This window comes from Ruditapes philippinarum, unplaced genomic scaffold, assembly GCF_026571515.1.
Source record: "Ruditapes philippinarum isolate M1 unplaced genomic scaffold, ASM2657151v2 ctg3909_1_1_1_1, whole genome shotgun sequence".
NCBI classification, from domain to species: domain Eukaryota; kingdom Metazoa; phylum Mollusca; class Bivalvia; order Venerida; family Veneridae; genus Ruditapes; species Ruditapes philippinarum.
In genome coordinates this window covers 78,804-105,448 of record NW_026862464.1, presented here as the reverse complement: position 1 = coordinate 105,448, position 26,645 = coordinate 78,804, and the positions used below count along the sequence as shown (strand labels likewise).

Genomic DNA, 26,645 nt, shown 5'->3' with positions numbered 1-26,645 from the left:
AAATTTTCAAAATAGAAATCAGAAAGAAAGTAATGTATTGTCCTGATTGGTACAGGGTATCAAAAGTTTTGTGTACGCAGAACATTTGATAGTGTCGCTCAGTACACATAACTTATTCAGAATTCTAGCCAATGAAAAGCGCTGTTTCATTTCGCGTGGGTATTTTGAAAACAACAAGATAGATCTATGAGAAAAAAAATAACAATATTATTCAGCCGGTATGCTATATATTTTACCTATGTAGACTACTTAGCATCTGAGTTAATATATTGTACCATGTTATTCAATCTGTATATGGAAGAAGTATTTAATTTCTTTCACTTAAAATTCGTTTTTGAATATATATCGCGAAAACTCATTACACTTCAACAATTTCATGAAGATGACATTGATATTTTCTGTCAAACATTTGAAAAGAATAATAACAAAACTGTGTATTCGACCTGTTCAGGCGAATAATACCGGTTGATTCATTTCTGATTACTATTTTGTTTTAAGTTAACTGTTTACTTTTTTTCTTCTGAGCATTTAACCACAGGAAATTGACCTGTTGAACATTTTATAAGCAAATAATTAAAATATAACGGCAAATGTACCCCTCTATACTATAAATGAACACAAGGAATGGCAACGCCTTTTGCACACACTGGATACACATTTTTATCTATTTACACACGTGGAAAATCAATTTCAACAAACTAGTTTAGTAATTTCGATACACAAATACATTCCTTTTTCTTTTAAAATGTGTATCGAGTGTGCAAAAGGCGTTGCATTCCTTGTGTTTTTTTATAGTGTAGAGGGGTACATTTGCTGTTATATTTTAATTATTTGCTGATTAGAATGTCAATTTCCTGTGATTTAACACTGTTTGAGTCGAGATTGCTTGTAAGCTCCTGCTATACTGTATTTGTCAAAGAGAACAGTTCAACTTCAATAAATGTTACTGGTATCAAATGCTTTCACTGAAAACAATGTTTTTTTTCAAAATTGCTTTATATAAGCTGTAAATTTTAAAAAATAAGTGGCCCTCAACCTTTGAGAACGGGGAGGCACTAAATTATCACATGCTTTACAAAAATAAATATTTTATATTAAAAATGCTGTTTTATTTATGGATACATATATTTATGCTTTCACTAAATAAACATACCAAATGTACGTCAGGGTTTTTTTCAGTATTTTTGGGAACATGACCCATACCCTTGAGATTGGGAATTTTAGCGGCATTTTGCCCAAAAATTGGGAAAAAACACAACATTTTCAAGTTTCCTGAGGCAATATATTCCTTTTCTAATATTATAGGATTTAGTTCACAAAAGTAGGTCTCTGATTTTTCAAAATTTTTGAACTGTGTTATTGTATGGTGTTTTGACTTTACACCTCCTGGATGTTTCACCCTCAAAACCTGGTGTTTTCATCAACACTTTTTTTCAATTTGATAAATATATGAAATAAATACCATTATGGGTTAATATTATATATAATATAACAACATACTTGCAAAACAATTACATTCATGAAGAAAATTTTTTTGACATAAATATAGTGAAATTTCCCTGGGAAAATAATTATAAATATGAGTTCTGAAAGAATTATCAGCTATAAGTCTACATGTATATATTATTTCATTTTTTTTTTGTTATCCAAAAATTAAATACCATAAAAATATTGATTAAATAAAATATGATTTTATATAACAGATAAGAACAATTAGAAGTGTGAAACAATTTTGAATAAAGCATTATAAACACAGGTTTATTAATTACTAAATTAGAAGTGTGTAACTAATAGTTCTTTATAAGTTTTTATAAAATAGGAAATAAAAATTATATGATGAAAATAACAGTGTTTATTTTAAATGTTATGTTATTGTATTGTGCATACATGGTAGATATAGTAATTGACTCTGAATAAAATTTAGTAAATCTTATCATTTTGTTTTTTATCTGTTTTTCATACATTGATACATATTTGGTAAATTTTATTTGAACAAAAATGTCATTTTTAAATAAAATTTCTTAATTATAAATTTCAAAAAACAAATATTCTCTCAATGTCTATCATGCAAATTTATATGATAATGAGTTATCTGTCATCTGTAGCTGAAAAAAACTCGCACAATTTGCAACAATACCAAACTTTTGCACCACTATAAAACAACAATGCATAATTCAACTCGTATTTGTTGGAACTTAATAACATTTGATCATTGACAGGGACAACTGTATTTGATTTAAACTCGTTGCTAGAACTTTTAAAACCCCGAGAAGGAATATGATTGTGGTAACTCACAGTCACCGTTGAAGGATTTCCCATTAGTACTTGCAGTTTCATTCGCCGTTACCGTTTCAGATGTACAACTCTTTTCCGAGAGAGTCGCTTGCGTAAACATTAAATCATTTTTTCTGTTTTTATCAGTGCTTTTTTAACGTGTGAAAGATTTTGATTTTCTTTCACTTTCGAAGGTCGTCGGTATCGTAAGACGCTCGATAAACTTATACTAAGAAATCAAGCGTCTACTTAACACGTGGGTTGTTTAGACGCCGGCTATTTGCTTAATTTTACGTTCCCCCAAAGAACGATTTTTAAATTAATTTTTTTTAAGTTTTCGATTGGGAATTTTTGTATCAAAATTGGGAAAAAACATACTATTTTCAATTGGGAATATGACCGAATAACGGCTATAAAATCGGCCAAAAAAAAACCCTGTACGTTCTCCTATCATTGTGTTTTAAACAGAAATATACCCAAATAGATTCTATAAGGACCATTAAAGCTATTAAATTACAAACAAAAAAATAAGAAACATTGGACACTTTTATGAAATTACAACAAAAATAAACCCTTAAAATTTTAATGAAGACAACAAATTATAGGCTTCGATCTGAAGGTAACGCTGTTTTAAAAATAGATTTTACCTAACCACCACTCCATCACCTGTACTGACTTTTGGACAAGCGATTAGGGAGTACACATTATACATGATGTTAATCAGTGGATATTTACTTTGTATATACATGCACTATTTTAAGAAATTTTATACAATTGTAGAAAGCAAACAAGTTGGAAATGGAATTTAGTGTGAAAAGAAAAGGGACAACTGAACACCGTACTTTAAAGTTACATTTAAACATAGGTTACGATCTGCTCTGGCCTCTATCCTGCCTCTATATACATCTTTATACCTTGTTAATGAAAAAAAAAGTTTAAAAAATGCACCAGTATTGTCGATGATTTTAACAACAAATATTTTGTGTGAGACATATGATATTCAAGGGAAATAAAAATACAAATTACTTATATTTTATTGTTTGTACGTAAACAGTGTACACACGTATGTTAAATCATGGACCTCAGTTGTCAATTAAGTTTAAATATACATGCAATTTAAATATACATGCAAGCATGCATGTACGTATACATTATTTCTGATAAAACAAATCGAAACTAGAATCGGCATTTTTTATTAGGTAAAAATAGAAAAAATGCAGAGTTTTGCTTATTCTAAAATTATCAAAGAATTAAGATATTTATCATTAATCTAATGATCGCAGCACTTTGGTGGATAGATTCATGACATCTCCAATCTACATATTTTACATAGAAACAAAATTCGTAAGGTATATCTGGTACAGAAAGATACAATTTCATTTTTAGCCCCAAATTCTTAAAATCATACAATATCTTCTCACGGACACCATTTCTAATGTTGCAAAAACAAATTGCCAAGCGCCAGCATTTTTCTCAAATTGACATGCAGGGAAAGTATAATGCCCCAAACACCATCTTTATTTTCCAGATGCTTTTAAATCATCATTGTAGTTGTACATAAGAATGCTTCTCAATCATGCTTTACGCAAGTTTAACTCCAGGAACATCATTTTCATTGAGAGAAATGTGAATAAAAGTATTCGTAACCATTATCTTCTATAATCTACATGTAGATTAATCCAGATTCTTTGTCCGAAACTTACGATATGTGCCTATTTTTAGAACAGGTCTCTTATCAGTGACGTATATGATGCTTATCTCAGATTGTCGGCTATTAATATTATCATATGTTTATCTAAAACTTGCAAGTAGATATTCATTGATGAACCTAGATCAGCAAAGTTATTTCACAAGTTTATTTTCTTACAAAATCTCAACTGCCCATTTCATCGGAATGAAAGTTATAGCCAGCTTAGTCATGTTATTTTATTAATATTTATTCATTTTCTCATTATAATCTATATTTTATTCGTACAAAAATGAATATTGCTATTTTTGGGCAGTATTTGGGTATTTCATGCCACCGAGGCTGGGACAGTATTCCGTCTGATGTAAATAAAAACCCTGTGTATTATTTTAAATATCCTGAATACAAATGATATTCATAACATATTTACATTTTTATTTTAAGTGATGCCGTTGCCACCCACACGTAAACGACCTCATGGGCCTGATGCTGATTTAGTTGTTGATGACTCGGGTCCTAGCAGCAATGTCAAAGTTGTTGTTAGAATTCGTCCACCTAATGTTAAAGAGACTGAGGGAAACTTCAGAGAGGTTGTACAGGCAGTAGATGAAAATGTGCTAGTTTTTGACCCCAAGGAACCATCTTCATATGAATATGGTGGAGGGAGGAGAAGACCTAGGGATATAAGACAAAGGAGAAATAAAGACCTTAAGTTTGCATTTGATCATGTATTTGATGCAAGTGCAACAAACATTGATGTGTACAATGAGACAACAAACACAGTGTTAACAGGTCTGCTAAATGGATATAATTGTTCAGGTTTGTAGCTGTGTTTACTTTGATAAGTTGTATTGTCTGGCCTGGATTTTGTGTAATAAATATATTTATTAAACTTATTTGGTGTGCTTTTTATATGTACAGTGAGTCACTGACTTAAAGACTTTACTTTATTGAATTTATATCTCATTCTGTTTCAGAAGTGAAATGATAGTCTTAATTAATTTAGATAATAAGATACAGAACTTAAATTTTGTAATATCTTATTTTTAATTGTCATTTATGCAACATAATAACAACCACATTCTCCAGTGTTTTGATAAGTGACTACAGTCAATCCAGCTTTAAGTAATAATGAGTATTTGTTAGTAAGAAATTGAATTTTATAATTCTATTTACAAGTGATTCTTCAGGTTCTTGGTTAATAAAAGATGTATTTTTATGAATAGCAAACAAGTCAAAGAAAGATGGAATTAATTTGCAGAATTTTTGTTTAATTTGAAACTTAATGGTCACAAATATCAAAGTAAATATGCTTTATTTATAAAATATCAATGACTTTATATAAGAATTGTTTCTTCAGTGTTTGCTTATGGTGCTACTGGGGCTGGTAAAACACATACAATGTTGGGAAGTAAAGAACACCCAGGCGTTATGTACCATACAATGATGGATCTTTACTCGCGCATTGAAAACATGAGGGACAATAAAACCTGTGATGTGGCGGTCTCATATTTGGAGGTAATATATTAACTTAACCCTTAGTCTGCAGGCTGCAACTGAATATATCCAGTGCAGGCCAAGATCAACCAGCACATTCCTGCCATTTGATCAAAGTCTACACTGTTTGCTGTTCAGTCTGACTGTCAGTACATATTTGACATTTTCATTAAAAATGATCAGTGGTTTTGTCCATATGGATGGATTGGTCGGTTTCAAATATTTACAATGGTACAGATTAAGTGTCTGAATAGTTTTTATATGAATGATAAATATGTGTTTTTAAATTTTCTGACTGGTTTCATGTATGTTCATGTATGTTAACTTGGTAAGTGGTTAATTGTTTCACTATATATAAATAACATGTTCTAAATTTTAGGATTAACATGAATTTCAAGATCACCTGTTTTGCAAAAGTGACCTAGTGTATCCTGTGTAGTGTTTTTTGATGGCCATTCCTATATTTAGAACAAATGAATGACTAAAGCAGATTAAATTGAAACACTTTGGTTATCAGAGCACACATAGTGTAACATGTTTTGTATAAAATTTCCATTATAGATTTATAATGAGACAATCCGAGATCTACTGATGAAAGGGTCAGTGCTACCAATCAGAGAGGATCCTGGGAAAGGTGTTGTTGTACCGGGTCTGTCCCTACACAAGGTAAACTAAAAATTATGTACAGTCGAGACTGTCATATGTGACTTTCCAAGGGATCATCAGAAAAAGGTCACATATGACAGGGAGTCTCTTAATACAGTCTCAAAGAAAATTAAATTTAAATATCATCTATCTGTCTATATTCCATTGTGACTTAAAAAAAGATCCTGTATGTTTTGTGATAGATATTGTTTCTGTGTGTATATGACACTTGCAAAAAATATATATATGGATATAATTATGCAAATAAAACAATTTTCCAACATCAAAGAATATGTAAAATGTGTACTGAAAATATTTGTGCACATTAAATTTAATCAATAAATTACATGCATTGATTTCTTATTGGAAAATTTGACTTAGAATTTATAGAAAATAAAGTTCTAATTACCTCCCTTTAATGGCCTTTATTTACATGAAATGTTAAACTGGGTGATATCTTTATAAATCATGCTTATTTGAACTTACAATATTGACAAGTCTTAATTTGAGCATCATATTTATGAAATAAAGCCATGAAAAAATTGTGTTAAATATCCATATCCAAAGCTTTATCTGGTTTCGTATCAATATTTTTTCGTATTAATTATGCAGCCATAGAAAGGTAAATTAAAAAAATGCTGCCTAAAAAATCTTCCATGGGCACTCTATAATTAAAAAAAAATCTAACACAAGTCTTAACCCAGATCACTTTATATACATTACACACACATCGATTGCATCATGCTTCCCATGAACAGACACTTGATACCTGCATGTATAATGTGTAATTGAGATAGAGGTGTGTAGACTTTGTTAGGTACTAGATTATAATTGGACTTAATTATTTTGGCCCTCTGGGTGTTATAATAGGTATTATCTACCTGATTAACGGACAATTAAAAGGTGTGAAAAGTCGTTTAAATCAGACAAAACATTGCATTGGGACCAGACAATTAGGGTCGCTTGTCACATATGACAGGGAGTCGTTTAATTCAGACCATTTATATAGGAAAATACGTTGGGAGTACTGAAACAAGGTCTGATAAGACAGGGAGTCGTTTAAATCAGGGGGTCGCTTAGGCAGTCTCGACTGTAATTTGTTTATCAATGAACATTTGAATCAGTTAAACAGTTCCTGGCTTTACCATTCTGCCAAATATGTCAAATTATGCATTACTAAACCCCACATTACACAATATTGAAAGGGAGAAAAGGGTAATAAATGCAGCAAATATCCTGAATGAAACATGCAGAATGGTGCATATATTTTTTATAGTAAATATTTCTCAAACTCTCATATATTTTTCCTTATTATTTATTGTAGGAGAAGCGTGCACAGTTTGAAATAAGCTAATCTTCAAAATAGAGATGTAACAATTATGATGTTTGCATTTGAAGACATAATTAACTTTTTAGATGAAAATAATGGAATTATTGGATCATTTGTCATTTATAACATGAAAAATTATTGAAAACATGACAGAATTTTGAATTCAAAATGTTTTTATGATAGTTTATTTGATACCTGGTGTTTGTGCTTTTTTCTTGGCATAAAAATAACGCTGTGAATGGTTAAAAAAGGTTTTAGATAAACACCTGTAAGTTTCAAGTTTGAAAGTCAGTATTGTGATACATATTATATTGCAATTCATATGACTTAAAAATATGTATCATGAATTGAATCATTTGAAAGAACAAATGTGGTGGAGATAGTATTGTTACAGAAAAAAGCAACATTCATAGCCCTACTTCAAAAATATTGGCCACTTTCCTAAAACTGTACTGAAAGATATGCAAGGAATGATCTCTATCACTGCTTGTTTATATTTTACCTAGCCAAAGACAGCGGAGGAGTTACTGTACATGTTACAGTTTGGGAACCAGCACCGGACACAACACCCCACAGATGCCAATGCTGAGTCTTCTAGGTCACATGCTGTATTACAGGTAAAATATAACATCAGTTTCCCTGAATACTCTTATACATCTATAGATTAACTTATCACCCACTTTGAAGTATATGATGAGAATTGTTTCATTATTATAACCATACCTATCCGGAAAACTAAATTTAAATTTAGTTTTTTTTACATGATTTGATTTGTGAGTCCCAAGTCTTGTGTGCAATCCATACTTTCATTCAACCAATCATCAACAAATAAAGAAGTATGTCTCTAGTAAGTTATACTTTAGAACGAATCTGGTGATCTGAATGGAGTTATGAGGAATTTATTTTAAGTGTTTATAAAATTGTTTAAATGTCAGGATCATTTAGTTCGTTTGAAAAAAATCTGAATACTGAAATTTGATGCCGTGTCGTTCTTAATTCAAATGTTAAGTATATACATAAGCATAGAATGCTAGGTTGTTATTGATGTACACAGATAAAAAGTAAATCTTGCTATATTAACTGATATTCATAGGTGTTTGTAAGACAGCAGGATCGTACAGCCAATATCTCCACAGAGGTTCGTATTGCGAAACTCTGTCTTGTAGATCTGGCTGGGTCAGAGAGAGCAACTGTTACAAAGAACAGGGGTTCGAGGTTCAGAGAGGGTGCTAATATCAACAGATCTCTGCTAGCTCTGGGAAATGTCATTAATGCATTGGCAGAAAATAAGGTATATATTCCCCCAAATATTAGACAAAATTAAAACATTATCAAGTTATTTTTTTAGTCAATAAAACTAAGGTTGGCTGTAAAGCTTATAAAAATAAAGTAAACTTTTAATATTTGAATATTATTTGAGCCCCCTTTACAGCAAAAACCTCTACTCCAACCGTATCAATTCTTCCGTAAGTAAGACTTCACAATACATGTCTAGAGCAACACCTTATCATTAACCTAGATCTTCTCTCCCAATAGGTGTTGAATGCACATGTTGATTTTTAACATGTGAAAATTTAATTTCTTTTATCATACATGAGCCGCGTCATGACAAAACCAACATAATACGTTTGCGACCAGCATGGATCCAGACCAGCCTGCGCATCCAGACCAGCCTGCGCATCCAGACTAGCCTGCGCATCCAGACCAGCCTGCGCATCCAGACTAGCCTGCGCATCCAGACCAGCCTGCGCATCCACAGATCAAATATGTTTATAACTGTGATGATGTATTGTGATGATTTGACTATATTATTTTAATGAGTGTTGTTAATTCAGGCTAAAGGTTATGTACCATATAGAGACAGCAAGCTGACGAGGTTACTGAAGGATTCTCTTGGTGGTAACTGTCAGACAGTAATGATAGCTGCTGTCAGGTAGATGTTTATTTTCTACAATCATGTTATTGTCAACATACGGTCTGTGTGCCATAGGAATGTAATTTTCTTGACTGTATGACTTTAAACCCTTACTGTACTTTTATATGTAGGAAATTTCAACAAAATCATTCACCATTGATTTGATAGATTTCAAAATATGAGCCGTGTCATGACAAAACCAACATAATGGGTTTGCGACCAGCATGGATCCAGACCAGCCTGCGCATCCGCGCAGTCTGATCAGGATCCATGCTGTTCGCTTACAAACCCTATAACAAGTAGAGAAACTGATAGCGAACAGCATGGACCCTGATCAGACTGCGCGGATGCGCAGGCTGGTCTGGATCCATGCTGGTCGCAAACCCATTATGTTGGTTTTGTCGTGACGCGGCTCATATGTACTTAATGAATAAAGAACAGTGCAGACCATGATCATTCAACATGGATGTGTAGTAAGCATGTATTGTACTGGCTGATTTTAGTCTGCGCTGATCGAATGGGTAGAATCTGTGGCAACCAGCTGGCCAAGAATTAAATATAAGTTGATGTCCTGATATAGAAATATATATTACATTAACAAGTGATAATACAGCTTACTTAATTAAATGAAATCATTAAATGTATATTGTACAATTTAAAAAAAAAATTAATTTCTTTCAAACCAGTTAAATTTTGTGTAACTGACTTAATGAAAAATGTAACACTGACCTTTTAAGTCAGATTAAATTGATATACAAGGTCAACAAAAACTTAATGACTCATAAAATGTATGATATAGCATTTTTCTTCAATGAGAAACAGAACATTTAGTAGACCCTTCCAAAAATGGATAAATCACTATAAGAATTATGAAGTTTGTATTGTTCCATTAGAATGACTTAATGTATTACATGAATAGTTTGAGGTAATTAGGTCATAATTTGTATTACAGCCCATCTGCCATGTCGTATGAAGATACCTATAACACATTAAGATATGCTGACAGGGCCAAGCATATCAAAGCTACAGTAAGTATATCATTTTCATAAAATACTTGCGTAAAGTTTTGTTCATCATATCATTTGTTGTTAATGGTTTAAATTTTGGTACTTTAAGATCGGAGGTCTATGCCTCTATATAATTTGATCTATTATATATAATAAAACATATGATAATTTGATGATCCATTTGGCAGTCTATCAGTGTCTCGGCTTATGCCTGAAATACTGCATTAATAAGAATGGTGCCTGTTGTTTTGAATTTGAATCATGCTTTAGCCATTGATTGAGTATTCTGTCATGTGAGGCAACTTTCAAGCTAGCTGATGTATGTTTGTTTTCCTGTTGTTTTTTTTTACCCCAGTTTTCACATATGTAAATTTGTTATATCTCAGTGGTCAGACAACTTAACTGACTTCTTGCGATAACATACCTGTAATGTCTATTTTTCCCCAAGTGACTTAATACTTATCCAACATGATTTGTGAATCAATGGTGAGAGAAAAACGACCATTAAACTCTTTGTCCAGGATCATTTGTAACAGAAAATAAAGTCTCTTCCAAGGATCAAACTAACAACCCCTTGATTAATTGTCTGATGCTCTCCCTATTAAGCTATATGGGCTGACATACATGTAAGTAGCTAAAATAGCCATTGGTTCTACCCATGTATCTGATCTCTTGTCTGAAATGATACACCAGGGGTTCATGTAATTTATAAGTTGTCATATATTTGATATATAAGTTTAATACCAATATAAATTTAGTAAAAATATTTCCCAGTTGTAATGTTGGTATTTTGTATTTTAAAGCTTTATTTTAATTTTTCAGTTGAAAAAGAATGTAATAAATGTGGATATTCATATGGCCAAATATGGCAAGATTGTTGAAGAGCTACGAAAAGAGGTAAATATGGTCTACTGTGAAAGATTTAATGATTGTGAGACCAATCTATTGTCTAGTTAGGCAATGGATGTTAACTTTGAATGGACTGCCAACTCCTATAATAATACATTTTGGTTCAGATGTGCATTAATAAAGTCAAATATAATACCATAGGCTTACATCAAAATTGGGAATTGTGTTGGTAGTTGCCTAGATCATACTTTTGTAGATAAAATAGCCTACACGTTTTTCAACAATAACCACTTTTGGCACAACTGTTTCAATAGGGACTTTTGTAAAACTATTGGGAAATAAAATGTATTGTTTTTCATTCAGAATATAAGTTTCAATTCATTACTTGAATTAAATAATTATTAATCATTTGCAAGACATTTAAAAAAAATATTTATGATAAATAATTGAATTGTTTATTTGTTCTGTCAGATTAAAGAGTTAAAGGGAAAGCTAAAAAGTTATGAAGACAACAGAATGGTACCGGGAGAGGTGGTTGTACAGGCAGACATGTCTTCATTCATTGGGTAAGTTACACAATTTTTGTGCCCCCACGTTAGTGGCGGGCATTTAGATTTACCCTTGTCCGTCCGTCCTTCCGTCCGTCCTTCCGTCCGTCCGTTCACTTTTGTGTCGCACGTAACTCAAAAAGTATTTGACCTAGAGTCATGAAACTTTACAGGAATGTTGATCAGCATGTGTAGTTGTGCACCTGGGTATTTTCGTCTGGATATTTTTAGTATTTTTAGAGTTATTGCCCTTGACTTAGTAAAATTTTGCAATTTTCAACTTGTGTCGCATGTAACTCAAAAAGTATTTGACCTAGAGTCATGAAACTTTACAGGAATGTTGATCAGCATATGTAGTTGTGCACCTGGGTATTTTCGTCTGGATATTTTTAGTATTTTCAGAGTTATTGCCCTTGACTTAGTAAAATTTTGCAATTTTCAACTTGTGTCGCATGTAACTCAATAAATTTTTGACTTAGAGTCATGAAACTTTACAGGAATGTTGATCAGCATGTGTAGTTGTGCACCTGGGTATTTTCGTTTGGATATTTTAAGTATTTTCAGAGTTATTGCCCTTGACTTAGTAAAATTTTGCAATTTTCAACTTGTGTCGCATGTAACTCAAAAAGTATTTGACCTAGAGTCATTAAACTTTACAGGAATGTTGATCAGCATGTGTAGTTGTGCACCTGGGTATTTTCGTTTGGAAATTTTCATTATTTTCAGAGTAATTGCCCTTGACTTAGTAAAATTTTGCAATTTTCAACATGTGTCGCAGGTAACTCAAAAAGTATTTGACCTAGAGTCATGTTACTTTACAGGAATATTGATTAGCATGTGCAGTTGTGCACCAGGTATTTTCGTCTGGATTTATTTAGTATTTTTAGAGTTATTGCCCTTCACTTAGAAATTTTTTGCAATTTTCAACTTGTGTCGCAAGTTTCTCAAAAAGGATTTGACATAGTCATTTAACCTATAGGCAGGTTGCTCAGCATATTTTAGATTTGCACCTGGGGTTTTGCTTGTGGATTTATCCAGTATTTGTAGAGTAATTTCCCTTGACTTAGTAAAAAGATTGACAGAACAGTGGCACGGTGGGGGCACCCGTGTCCTATGGACACATTTCTAGTTGTTGAATTATTTTATCCTGCTGTCTGCAATTGATTGCACCTATGGCAGCAGTGCAGACCAAGATCTGAACCATCTGATCATGATATGTGCTGTTTGCTATTCATTTAGCACATATTTTAAACTTTTCCCTAAAAAGATGAATGGTTTTGTCAAAATTGAAAGATGGACAAATCTATTTAAGTTATTTGGTGTTGTAAGGGTTAAGTGAAGCATTAAACTTGATTTATAATTACCTTTAATAGGCTGATTAAAAGGCCTAAGGGCAAGAGTAACCTTGTACAATTTTAAAATTTGTTCTTGCATCAAGGTCTTCCTTACTATCTTGGAAAACAGGAAAAGTTTGTGAATTTGATAAGAGGGCATGTGGGGTTTGAAGTACTGGGAATTTGCCTTGATATTGTAAGATGAACAGGACAGTTTGGGAAATAGTCAGTCCCGATAAGGATGGTAAATCTAGAAATCAAAATGGCTGTCATTGAAATTGCACTTATTTCATAGTTCAGAATGTAAATAGGTCAGAATGTTCATCAAGACTTAACGATTACCTGTGTTATGTTGAATGAGGTCATTATATTTTTTAACTAAAAATGGACATATAAATATGCAAAGAGGAATGAATACAAGAACATCAAATAATTATGATACTGTGAAAAGGTCCTAATGTCCTGCAAAAGTCATATAGTTTTCAAGATATCATAGAGTAGGAACTCTGAGATTTACTAGACCAAATTGAAATGCTGTTTTGCACCTAAACCAAATTTTGTGTGGAACTGAAACAGAAGGTTGTGTATGAATTTTTTCTGTCTCTAGAATAAAGATGTAAACATGCTCCGTCTGATATGTTATATTGAATGTTTTCTATGTATCATTACAGTTATCAAAATGAGATAGAAAAGTTTTTTGTTGGTCATCAATCACTACATGCTGATCAGCTACAACAAGAAATAGCCTTAAGAAACCTACAGTGGAAGATGTACAGGAAACAACGATGTCTGTCACGTCTTAACACAGTAGATGAGCCGTGTAACATTGAGGTTAGTCTGCATAACTAGCATTATTATTTATATATCATTTGCATTTTTTCTGGCAATTTTGAAATAAAACATTGTCTTATCAGTTCTCCCTATTAAGAGTTAAGTCAAAAGAAGCATCCCATGTTGACTATACTCAACTTCTTATTTGCTGATATAAAATCTGGGCAGAATTTTTCAATGTATCCAGTTCAATTTAATTTGTTCTTTGTAAAATATAAAGCACTTGAAAACATTAAACTAACAGCAGGACGTTTATGAATCGCATTCAAAATATGGATTTTTCGTCTGCATTATACAAATATCCCAACAGTCTGCTTTTACCTGAGCTAATTTTTTGACAATTTACGAAATAATTGTTTATTTATAAATTATTTTTTGCAGTCATTGAGGAAAGTAGAAACAATGCTAAATGGTATGAAGCAGAAGACATCTTGCATGAAAATCTCATCCGAGTCATCCAGGAGCAAGTTACTGGAAGGTTACAAGCAGCTGGGTGATCTGGAGCAGGATATCAAAGATTCATGTGGGTTACAAGATAACCAGCTTCCTGAGGTATGGTTTATTAGGCTTTCAGAAAATTGAGGGGAGTAGAATGATGGTCACTTTGGTTTTCTTTTCCTTTTATCATGCTTCTCTTGTTGTCTTCATTTATTTAAGATATATTAAATTATGCTTTGTTTATAAATAATCCATATGGACCTGTACACTTAGGGGCACCTGAGGTATTCCTTCACCAGTAAAGCTGGAAAGTCACCATATGACCTCTTCTGTGTTGGTGCAACGTAAACCCCCTTAAAAAAAGCTGCTCCAGGTGTCTTGGTATAAATACTACAATATGAATAAGTTGATAAATAAGATAATGAATGTGATATATTATCTAGGCCAAATCAAAAAAAAATTATGGTGTACATTTATTAAATTGTTGCAGGTATTGTCATTGAGTCTACAGTTACATGGTGTAAAGTCTGAACTCCTTGATACCAAACAGTATCTTAGTTATACTAAACAAGTTGTTAGATGTCAGGAGAAAGAGTTACTACACAATGAAAGGTTTGTCCACTCTTATCATGTATTTATCTACTTATATCATTTAACCATTGAATACTACCTGCTGAATTTCTTAAATTGACTTGTCCATTTTTCGGTCTGTCCATTATTGATGTTGCTGAAATTAAGATGAAAATTTTAAGTTAGTCTGCCAACAGTATTGAGTCTGGTAATACTGCATGGTTGTGCAGGCTGGCAAGGGCTTTTCACTTTAGATTCCTGCAGACTGATTTGTTCACACTTTTTACCACTTTTACTACTGCTGGTTTGATTTCCTACAACTTTCATACAGTGTAAATATCAGGAAGTTTAGTTCATGAAAGTTGCTGATTCATGCCTGTAATAATGTATTATGAAAATGAAAACAGCAATTTCCAAGTATGATACATGAGAAGATGCAGTACAACCTATATGACTTGATTATGGCATACACTGTTAAAGGAAGGAGATAAAAAAGAATATATATGAGATTTAAGGCCAATTCAGTGTACAGTACAACCTCTGTACAGTAACATCCTATGGGTGACAATGGTTTTGGTTGTTGCTGAGAGACAGCTCTAGAGAGGTCATATTTATTGTGTAGTCCTACTTTCAGAAGAATTAATACTTTTGTTGTTAAGCAGTATTTTTTTGCAGATGTTGGACTGTACTTGCAGAAGACTAAAATAATTCTTTCTAAGGCTTTGCTTGGCTTAATTGCAGAAATTCAAACATTTCCTTTTATTTTTGTTCATAAAAGTTTAATACATTAATTGTATATATTTTGTAAATATATTTGGTTTGATTACAGATTGGTTCACTTAATGTTAAAACTGTTGAAGAAGCAGCATTACATAATGAAAGGTCACAACATTTTGACCTCTGACCTCTCAGAGGACTATGCCAGTATACAGAAGAGAGTTGCCGGTCAGGAGTTGTGCTGGGGAGACGAGGAGAGCGGTTCTATATACACCTGTGGCTACACACTGACAGATATGCTGGACCTTCCATCTCTGCAACTTAAACCTGATCCTAGTCAGCAAGGTATACATTCAGATGTGGGAGAATCTGTTCTTATTGTTATTATTCTAATCCCTGTAGATGTATTTGATAATAATCAGTCCGAAAAAGTTTCATTTGAGAACTTCCAAGACTTGATGTCGCTTGATAATTACATGGGATATATTTACTATAAGCTGGTAAAGTTTTCGCTCTATCCTTTTAGTACGCCTTTTGTAATTCACTTGTCAATGTGGATGGCTGAAATGTTGTCATAAAATTAAGATTGATTCATGAATTGAAATCTAGATGTGCAAGTCCCTTCAACTTTGACTTACATAAGTTCTACTGGGCTTAGATTATATTGGTGTGATTCAGTTGAAGTTTATTATTAATAAATGTTTTGTTCATCACATCTGATGTGAAAAGAATAAAAGATGTGTGTTGAAAAGAAAAGGTCTGAACAACACTAATACTAACTTACCTCCTAGATGACTGTAGTTTATTAAAGCATATTTAAGATATTTGGTATGAGAGTATCTTGTTTGACCTTTACATTTGTATGAGATTTGGGTTTGATCTTGTGTTTGGTGTGTTAAAGTCAACAAGGCTAGCAATAGAGTTTCCTATATTTGATCTTAGATATTTGATATGTTGTTACTACACATGGACATCTGCACTTTGAAAAGTGTGATGGTCTCTAGTGTCATGGTCACTGAATCTAAAAATAGATTTGTCTGATATTCAAGCATATGTTTTTGGCTGTATGTATCAACATCAGGAGAATCTTTCAGTGTTACTTATATTCTTGTTTAATTTAGTCCTTTAGCACTTAATGCAACAGAAAAAAATAAGACAATAACCTTAAGGCATGTTAGCTTAAAGCTAATAAATTTAGTTTTCATTTTACAGAATGTATCAAAGAAAGGAAGGAAAGATGTTCAGAGGCTACGAAATCAGGAGCTGTATTTGAATTCACTGCAACCCAACATGAACCAAGGGACAACCAAATTCCTGCTAATTATCCATTTAAAGGTTAAACATCTTATGTTACATGTTTTTGTAATAATATTTTTTAATTTAAAAAGAAACATTTATATTATAATATGGTTAAATACCAAGAAAAAAGTTTGTGTCAGATTATCACTTAGGTTGTATGCCTGAGTACATCTGAATGATGAAATAAAGATGAGTGGTGGCCAACTGGTTAAGGTGTCTTCCTCTCTACCCATGGATCATGTGTTTGAACCCTAATTGGGTTACAACACTGTTTCCTCATACCAGTACTGGTTAGTTCCAGGAAGCAGACTCAAAAGTGATTAATTTAAGTTTATAAATATGTTTAAACTAAACAAACATGCAATATAATTATATTGCTTGATGATGCAAGATTAAGATATACTTGTTTCCCATTTGATTTAGATATTGAAATTTGTTTTAAAAGTAATTTACCTGACTTCATTTGTTTTATTGGCATCACACCTAATGGCTTACACTAATATATTAGGAGGTGTCAACATTCATGTTATAATATTTTGTATATCATATTTGCATCATTATTTATGATATCAATGTCTTGAAAATTTCTTTTCTGCTTAATGTAGTTCAACATACATGTAATTTTTATGAATTACCTTTTTATAAGCGCATGTATATTAGAATGTCAATAGATATTATATATATTTTTCTTGCACTATATTACAATAATACTTGAATTATCCTTCAAATGCCCTTGGTACTGGCCTTTGTGATTATATAACTTGAACTGTGCATTATTTTACCACAACATACTCAAAATTAATATCTTTAATCTGTGTCCTGAATAAAAAAAGAAAGGGAACCATTTTCAAATTAAGAATAATGTATTTATTGCTATGTGTAAGCTGCTTTGTATAATGGACATTTTACCTAATTATTCTCTACTGAAGTGTCTCACAATGTGTATGTTTGATGATTTTTCTATCTAGACAATGACTTAACCAATTTAGGTAATTAATTATTGTTGACGCTAGATAGTCAACTTTACTGATTATTACATATATAGTTTTATCACTATAATGGAGTTTGTTGAATGGTGTTTATGACATTGATTATAGACAAATATTACAGAATTATTTATCATTTATTTACAGTGGTTGATGAATGTTCACCACCCAAAGCAAAGCGTGTAATGTTGCCAGCCTCACAACCCCAACAGTCTACAAGCAGAGTATACAGACCTGGTGGTGGTCAGTCAGCTAGGGGCAGTTACAAGACAGGCTTAACACCAACTAAATCTAGATTTACTCCATCAAAATCTCGATCATTTACTGAATCTTCAAGCTCATATAATAGTGTGAAAAACTTAACCAAAAATACTGGTCAGAATAATTCAAAAGTGTCGCGAAATCTGCTTGGAGAAAATAAAACTAATACATCAGTGTCAAAAAAACCAAATGATAGAAAAAGGAACTTGCATCGAAGGTCCGCCAGTGTTGGTTCAAGTGTGGACTTTGATACAGATGAAAGTTTAGAACTAGACGTTATGCCTAAATCCAGGTTTAACAAAATTAACGACACAATGACAAAGTGTAAGAAATTTTCCTCTTCTCATTCAAAATCATCTATGTCTCTTGTGAAGTCACATACACGCAGAAGTTTGATAGTGGAGGAGGAGTCTAATCATGATGGAACTTTCACGATCGATCCTGATTGTCTTGACATTCCTGCAACAGTTATACCTTGTGTTGATTGTGACAGTGAAAATAATAAAAGTGTGAAAAACAGTGTTGTCTCTGACAGCTGTAAAACTTGTCATAAGTGTGCTAAAGAAATGAATGTAAATTCAAACAATAATATAAAGTTAGATAATGGAATTTGTAATACTCGGAGTATGTCGCAGAAAACTAGTCATTGTGGGGAGTTGAACGTAGAACCTGCTCAGAGATATACCACATGTGTAGAACATTTACCGGTAGATTACGGACCTGAGAATGATTCCGGGACTAGTACAATAGTGGACCAGTCTGCTAATAGTGTAACTAGTCTAGCTTCTTTGTCAACTCTAGTCGACGGCCAAAATCTCTCCCAGAATCTCTCTTCTTCTGAAGACAGTAATTTACATGAACAAACTATTTGTACAAAGCATAAAAGAGACTCTTTAGAAATGAAACATATGGAATCTGTGGAGAAGAAATGTGTGAAAATAAATTCTGGTACAGTGACAAAGACAGTTACAAATACTGTACAACAAGAAACTGTGACAAAGTCAGTGAATCATGTTGAGGTTTCTGAGGGTGACAGGGAGGCCAAGGCTGTACGGTGCATAAAATTTGACAACATAGAAAATAACCATACTCCTACTAAAGGTTTGTAATAACAGTTTTATGCAGATGTTAGAAATTTTCATTAACACATCTTCAATTGAGAAAAAAAAATTACTGTTCATTGCCTTATATTTTGACCTAAGTATCTTTTGTAAATATTAGAGATTATCAAGAAATAACTGGATGTTCAAAAATGGAAGCAGTTCGTCAGATTTGAAAATGTGTATTTTGTGTGTGAAATATACAGGAGTTTGCATGACTGGAAATGCTGCCGTATATACCAGTGGCAGTAAAGGCTTTGATAACCGAGTATTTACCATATTTCATATTTTGAACATCAACACTCAACGGATGTAGAAAAAATGTTTCGCCTTATATTATAATTTCATTTGAATCTTATTACAATTTCTATATACCGCATTATCTTTTAGGTAAGAGTTATGCTGACATTGTACGGACACCAACACCAGAGAGGAAGCCATTACGACAAGTTGGAGGCTGTAACACTATGCTCTCATCACCTCGATGTGATAGTAGAAGGTATGTTAATTAGTGATAGAAAGCGCATCAAAACAAGCGGCTATCTGATTTGTAAGAGCGGTTGTAGCCTGGAGTATAATCAGATTGCCAATTGTTTTGAGGTTCTTTCTCTTTTTTAACATAGTTTCAGCAAGGTTTCTTAAGAGTCTACGGTTTTCAGCAAGTTTTGCTTTAGAGTCTATAGTTTTCAGCGAGGTTGTCTTTTAAGAGTCTGCGGGATTTTGAGCGAAGTTTTCTTTTATGAGTGAGAGGGTTTTCGGCAAGTTTCTATGGGGAATTATTCACCAACTGTGTATCTCAGTTTTGTCGTATAGATCTTGAAAATGAAGAAGAAAAGTAATATAAATTTCCAGTATTTAATGTTGTCAACAGAATGGTCTAATGAAAAGATAAATACAAACATGAGAAAAATAATGAATAATTGTAAGAACAAAATGTATGTGAATAAAAGAATGAAAGGAACTAAAAGAACATTACACTTTATGAATTGAAACATAATAATACAATTGACAAATATTAGAAAGAAGTGATAAGATACAAAATATAAAATAAACATTTAAATTAAACATAAAAATATAATGAAAATACATGAAAATCGCTCAGTGAGAAGTTGTCAACAAATTAATTGATAAAAATAACTTTTTGAGGAATTGCTTAAGAATTATTAAAAATCATTGTACAAAGTTACAGAAAAAATTGACAATAATAAACATATGAAATGCTTACCTTGAAAATGAAGAAGAAAAGTAATATAAATTTCCAGTATTTAATGTTGTCAACAGAATGGTACTGTGTAACAACACACTGGCCTTTTATATGAATTTGTAGTCAAGCATTTCACCTTAACAACAAACAGAAATGAAGACATGGTGATAAATAGAATTATAAATGTAATATTACTGTCTTATAGAGAATTAAGATTTATTTGTCCATAAGACACAAATACAAAATAATATGTTGAAAAACTATTGATAAAAGTTTTCCTGTAACAACAGGTACACTAACATGATTACTGGACAGATTAGTAAAATATATAATCTCTTTGTTTGATAAAATATCTTTGTGACAACTTCCCCTGGCTCCGGAAAAGCCATGCTCCGTCATGGAACTTGATAAAAGATACATTGAAAAACATAATTACAAAAAATTCTTTCTATAATACAAATTGTATGTACAATTGGCATAAAAATAATATATGTGTTCAAATTTAAATTGTATTAAATGTACACATAGTAAATAACATGTTTTAATAATTTTCTTACAAATTGGTACTCAGAAGTACGTAAGAAATAAACATGAAATAAACTAAAATGAGTGCACTGAAAAGTACTTGAAAATATAACTTAACATATGTACTGAGTAGTACCATAATGTTTAGAAATGTACTTTTAATAAAACACATGTACTAAGTAGTACAGGCAAAGAATAATGAAAAACATTTACAAGTACTGAGTAGTACTGAAAAATATATGATGAATATAATAATCACAAGTACTGAGTTGTACTGAAAAGGATAATATAAATAATCAAGTACTGAGTAGTACTGGAAAAATATCATGAATATCACAAATACTTAAAAATATCACATGTACTGAGTAGTACTGGAAAACGTCATAAGTACTTTGTAGTACTGAAAAATGTCACAAGTACTGAGTAGTACTGAAAATATAAGTACTGATAAGTACTTTAAAATGTCACTGATTGTCTTCTGTATACAATATTGAATCTCAATAATAATGGTAGTGGAAGTGGTAGTGGTAGGCACTTTGTTGAAAAGTGGGATTGACCCTTTGAACCTCTTACAATAGACAATACTAGTTATTAAACAATACTGCAAAAATATTTATATAAAATAAAATGAATATTATTTCTTATATTGCAAAAATAATTAAACGCTTAAAATAATGTTGATCTATTTAATCATTTGATAGTCTTAAAGATTGTAGGAAGCAAATTGCTTTATTGATGTCTTGTTTTATATATTATTTTAAAGAGTTTGCTTTAGAAGTTTCGTTATATTAAGGATTATGGATTCTGTAGAAGTTTTGCTGAAGGGTCTAAACAGGGATAAATGTTCGAAGATGGTGTTGTTTGTAATGTTGTGCATGTAGGATGTATTGGCATACATGTGTGATTATGTTTAACCCATAATGCCATGTGAAATGGTTTATCTGTGATTGATCTCAGTTTGTAAGCTTGAAATGGATTGAGTGAGTGTGTAGTTAGTAATTCAACATTTTGTTTTGTGATGCGGTTATAGATACTAAAATCACCAAAGTCAATTGATAATTTTGGGAAAGTGCTCTTGGAGATTACAATGTTTTTAACATAATCAGAAGCATTGAAATCTAGATGTTGGACACATTTAGGTAACTTTAAGCATGGGATTTGAATGGATGATGCACCATTTGTAACTTCAAGTATAAGAGTACTTGCTTGTGTTGATTGGTAGCAAGAACGAAACAGTTTATACGCTATGAAGATAACTGCGAATAATATTACAGCAAACACATGAGAGTCTGAAATTGTTCCAATATTTAAGGTAAAGTTCTCAGAGTCAGAAACAGACGATGGCATAGTTGTCGTAGTAAATTTAAAACTTGGTAGGTCATGTGTAAAAGCTTTGGCTTGTGCTATGATAGTTGACCCTAATAGAAGTCTGTTTATATGTCTGTACCTTTGAAATAAAAACATGACCACAATACTACAGCCGATGGTGAGTACTGTAGAGACAATAGCTAACACAGTAACCCAAGGAAAGGAGGAGTCAGATTCTACCTTCATAGCCAGTAAAGGATCTGCTAATGATGTATAAACAAGTTTATTTTGTTTTGCTTGCTCTGCCATTTTTTTTAAACTGAGGTGTTCATATTTTTCAGTTGCAATTATTTGAGAGTAATTGTGTTCAAAAATGTTAAAATCAGGCACTGATATATTTAAAGGTGATGGATAGCTAGTGTGTGCTTGGATTGACTGAAGAATTTCATTACTAAAGTATTGCTGCAGAAGGGCTAAATTAACTGGGTGAAGTTGGGTGATTGGTGTTGAATGATGGTGGCAATTTAAGGCTCTATGCGGTATGAAAGTTGTTGTTGTATTTATGGTACAGTTGCAGGGAACAGTAATTAAGCAAAAATGGCATCCTGAAATAATTTGCTTTACACCCATACAAGAAAGGGTTAATTCAGAGGTGTTATATACAAGAAAATGGGTTTGGTTTAATTGTTGAATTTGTGGTGATATTTTATTTGGGAAAAACCCAAAATCACAAAATTTATTTATATTAGATGTGTTTCCAATGAGTAAGCTGACGGAACATGAAGGGTTCCCTAAATGCTTAAGTGGTAGCATAAAAGGACATAATGTCATAGTTCCAAAAGATTTACATGTTGCTAGACTGATAGAATTTAACTCTGTGTAATATTTCATGTCATTTGTTACCACCAAGTGATCAGGTAGGTTGAGGACTGTAGAACTATGAGGTGACGAGTTATTGATTGGTACTGGATAAGAAAACACTTTGTAGAAATTCATCAATAAATTAGAATGAGATAAGGGGAATTTAACTGTTATAAAAATAGATTGATCATGCCGAAATACGTGAACTTTGGCATTCGCATAATAAAACAAAGGGTCAGATGAAAATAATGAGTAACCTTTTGGATTGACTGCAGAAGTTATATTTTGAATAGTTGCTAAAAGTACATTGTAGGGGATTATTTTTTCTGAAAATGTCCCTTGGACTAGTGAAGTAACACCTTCAAGCATGTCAGAATATGCTTTTCTTAAATAATTGTCATATCGGAGAGTCTTTGTGAGGGTTTGTATTATAAGCATTTGTTGTCGTTGGTAAGTCTTTGCGGAGGTTGTTATTTCAACTGTGAGTTTTGTCAGATACTCATGGTTTTCCCTTACAGATGTAAATAAATTAGAAATTCTGCTATCCGTATGTTTGATAAAAGATGAAAGAAGTTTATTATCATTAATAAAACTAGAGGAAAGAGCTTTGCTTCTTCGAATTAAAGCATTAACATGGTTTGCAACATTTTGAACATCACTTGTAGTTGCCAGTCCAAATAAGCCCTTGCTAATTGTTCCAATTATAGGTAGCAATGAACGTTTCTTTCGATTTGAACTAAAATGTGTTTCAGCATTTGGTAATAGAACATTGATATGATGTAAGGACTTGTTAATTTGCAACAAAGTGTCATTATGTAACTGGGACATACTAGCCCAAGTTTGTTTTAGATCTGGACAATCGCATGTAGGAAAGTGATTCAGAAATGATTCATCTGGAAAGTGAAGCTTCATGGCAAAGGTATGTTTCCAGTTATCATCCGCAAACTTGAGTTTTCCTTCATTCTTAAATATGGTTCCATAATTAAGTCTTTGTTCCAATCTTTCCCCAGACAAAGTAGGTATAACTACTACCAAGAGTAGAAACAGGAATACTCCTGGAAGTAGAAAAAGAAGGGTTCTGTGAATAAGAAGGGTAGAGTTATAGGAATTGTAAAGTTGGTAATTACCTGTTAGCACTTGTTTCATGAGACCTGCCCATTACTTATAAATTATTTTACAATTCTAAAGTGTAACCTGCTTATTCAAGAAAAGCCACATTTCTACAGTAGTTTAACCATTTTATGTCAACATTTTGGGGTGGAACAAGAAGGACCAGAATTTTGTTGAAAGTAACTGTATTTAAGATTGAGAAAGTTGGTTATATAGAATAAAGTGTTAAATACTTAATATGTAGGTACTGAATACAAATATTCATTTTTGTATCAAGGGTCTAAGATTTCTTTTTCTTTTGCGACCTCTAAAATTAAACTTTTCATGATACTTATTCAGTAGATCTTGTGGTACGAGATCACTGGTGACCCAAGAGCATTGATTCATAGGATGGTCAACCCATTTGACCCTGTACCATCTTGTTTGACCTCTACATTGCATGTACACAATTTTCTCGACAACTTTGTTACTGACATGGGACTGCTGAGTTTGAAAAGTCACAGGACTGCCTGTATTATTATTAGAGACTTCTGCTGCTGAGTCATTGCTTATGGGATGTGGGCCCAAGTTAGGCTGCTGAGAGTTTTGCACATTTCTCTCATGCCATAGTTTCAACCTTGCTGCATTGAAAAGGCTGCTTAGGACTTTTCCATCTGATAACCTTTTCAGTTGGTAGGTGTAATTAGGACCAAGGTCTACAATTTCAAATGGGCCGTTATATTTTGGAGAAAGCTTTTTAGAGAGGCCTTTGGTGACAGTCTCATTTCGTACATAAACCTTGTTTCCAACAGCAAAATTTGGTATTTTGGCTGTTGTATCATATCTTTCTTTTTGCCGAGCTTGTTCTCCTATACGATTTGCTGAAACAAGCATGTTAGTCAATTTCAGTTTTGCGACAAGATCATTTATATATTCTTTGACTGAATTTGGTAATGTTGACTTCGGGGTTAAAGCAGTATCTAAAGGAGTTCGCATTTCTCTACCAAACAGGACATAGAAAGGAGTAAAATTTGTAGTGGACGAAACAGCATTTCTAAAAGCCATCATGATAGAGGGTATGTATTGATCCCAGTCATCTTGACAGTTATTACAAAATGATCTTAAGGCTTGACCAATAGAAGCATTCACCCGTTCTACAGTGCTATTTGATTGGGGATGGTAAGATGATGTATGGTGACGTGTAATTTGAAATAGTTCACACAAGGAGGCAACTAAATTTGAAAGGAAGTTGCTACCTCGATCACTAACAATAACATCAGGAGCTCCATAGCGACAAATGATTTGTTCATATAAAACTTTTGCAATAACAGATGCTTCTTGAGATTTCAAGGGAAAACTTTCACACCATCCTGAGAAGGAATCCACAATGACAAGAAGGTACTTATGTTTGTCTTTTGTGACTGTTAATGGTCCTAAGATGTCCATATGAATTCTTGAGAATGGATGTGGAGCCACAGGTATTGGGCATAATGGAGTTTTATTGTTAGCATAACTTCTTTTTGATTTATGACAAGTGGTGCAGTTTTCTACATGAGAAGAAATATCAGTGTACATTCTGGGCCAATAATATTTTTTTCTAATTGCTGCATAGGTTTTGTCAAACCCAAGATGAGCATTGCCATCATGATAAGATAAGATGATATCATTTCTCAAGACTTTGGGGACTGCTAATTGAGAGTATGACCCTTCAGTAAGCCTTTTATGTTTCCTGATATTTGGGTCCATGAAATGATAAAGTAAACTGTCCTTTACTATGAATTGTTCTGCAAATATCATTAACCTTTTAGCTTCCATGTTTGAGTCGGGAATCTTTCTATTAATCAAATAGTCTAAGATAGGTTTCAAGTCTGGACATTCCCACTGCAGTTTTGATACTTCTGAATTTTCATGGGTTATAGGTTCCTTAGATGGTATTAAAGGTTCAGTCTCATCCTCAATGTCTAGTGATGCTAAAAAGGGGATGTCAGTGGCTACTGAGCTAACATTTTCAGATTCAAGATGAAGTTCACACAATTCCGGAGAAAGGGAAGAGATGGTATCATAACATCTTCTACTTAGAGCATCAGCATTTTGATTTTTCACCCCAGCTTTATGTACTATCTCAAAGTTGTATGGTTGGAGAAGGGTAGACCAACGAGCCTTCCTTCCATTTTCAATTGTTCTAAGTCCCTGAATGTATTTAACACCTATATTGTCAGTAAATACTTTGAAAGCTGAGTTTGCCAAATAAGGATGAAATTGCTTGACAGCTTCTACAAGAGCTAAGCATTCCTTGTCATAGATACCCCATTGCTTTTCATTTCCTCTAAGAGCTCTGCCTCCGTAAGCAATAACGCGTTCATGACCAAC

The 26,645-nt window shown here is 32.6% G+C and overlaps 1 protein-coding gene across 1 annotated transcript; it reads left to right on the top strand.

The window, feature by feature from the left end:
- The first annotated feature begins 136 nt into the window (after positions 1 to 136).
- On the top strand, positions 137 to 20,722 carry LOC132719159 (kinesin-like protein KIF18A). Its single transcript, XM_060702904.1, has 18 exons — positions 137 to 218; positions 4,406 to 4,780; positions 5,322 to 5,479; positions 6,020 to 6,124; positions 7,940 to 8,050; positions 8,527 to 8,724; positions 9,269 to 9,366; positions 10,301 to 10,376; positions 11,178 to 11,252; positions 11,676 to 11,770; positions 13,758 to 13,917; positions 14,299 to 14,469; positions 14,846 to 14,967; positions 15,755 to 15,987; positions 16,855 to 16,977; positions 18,075 to 19,289; positions 19,679 to 19,787; positions 20,698 to 20,722. The coding sequence occupies exons 2-18, from the start codon at positions 4,408 to 4,410 to the stop codon at positions 20,720 to 20,722; spliced, it is 3,447 nt and encodes a 1,148-aa protein (XP_060558887.1). The 5' UTR covers positions 137 to 218; positions 4,406 to 4,407.
- Positions 20,723 to 26,645: the final 5,923 nt, after the last annotated feature.

Coding starts and splice junctions, on each gene's coding strand:
- LOC132719159 (XM_060702904.1), top strand. CDS start 4,408: ATGCCGTTGCCACCCACACGTAAACGACCTCATGGGCCTGATGCTGAT. Junction 5,480..6,019: donor TGGCGGTCTCATATTTGGAG/GTAATATATTAA, acceptor TTTCCATTATAG/ATTTATAATGAGACAATCCG. Junction 16,978..18,074: donor TGCTAATTATCCATTTAAAG/GTTAAACATCTT, acceptor ATTTATTTACAG/TGGTTGATGAATGTTCACCA.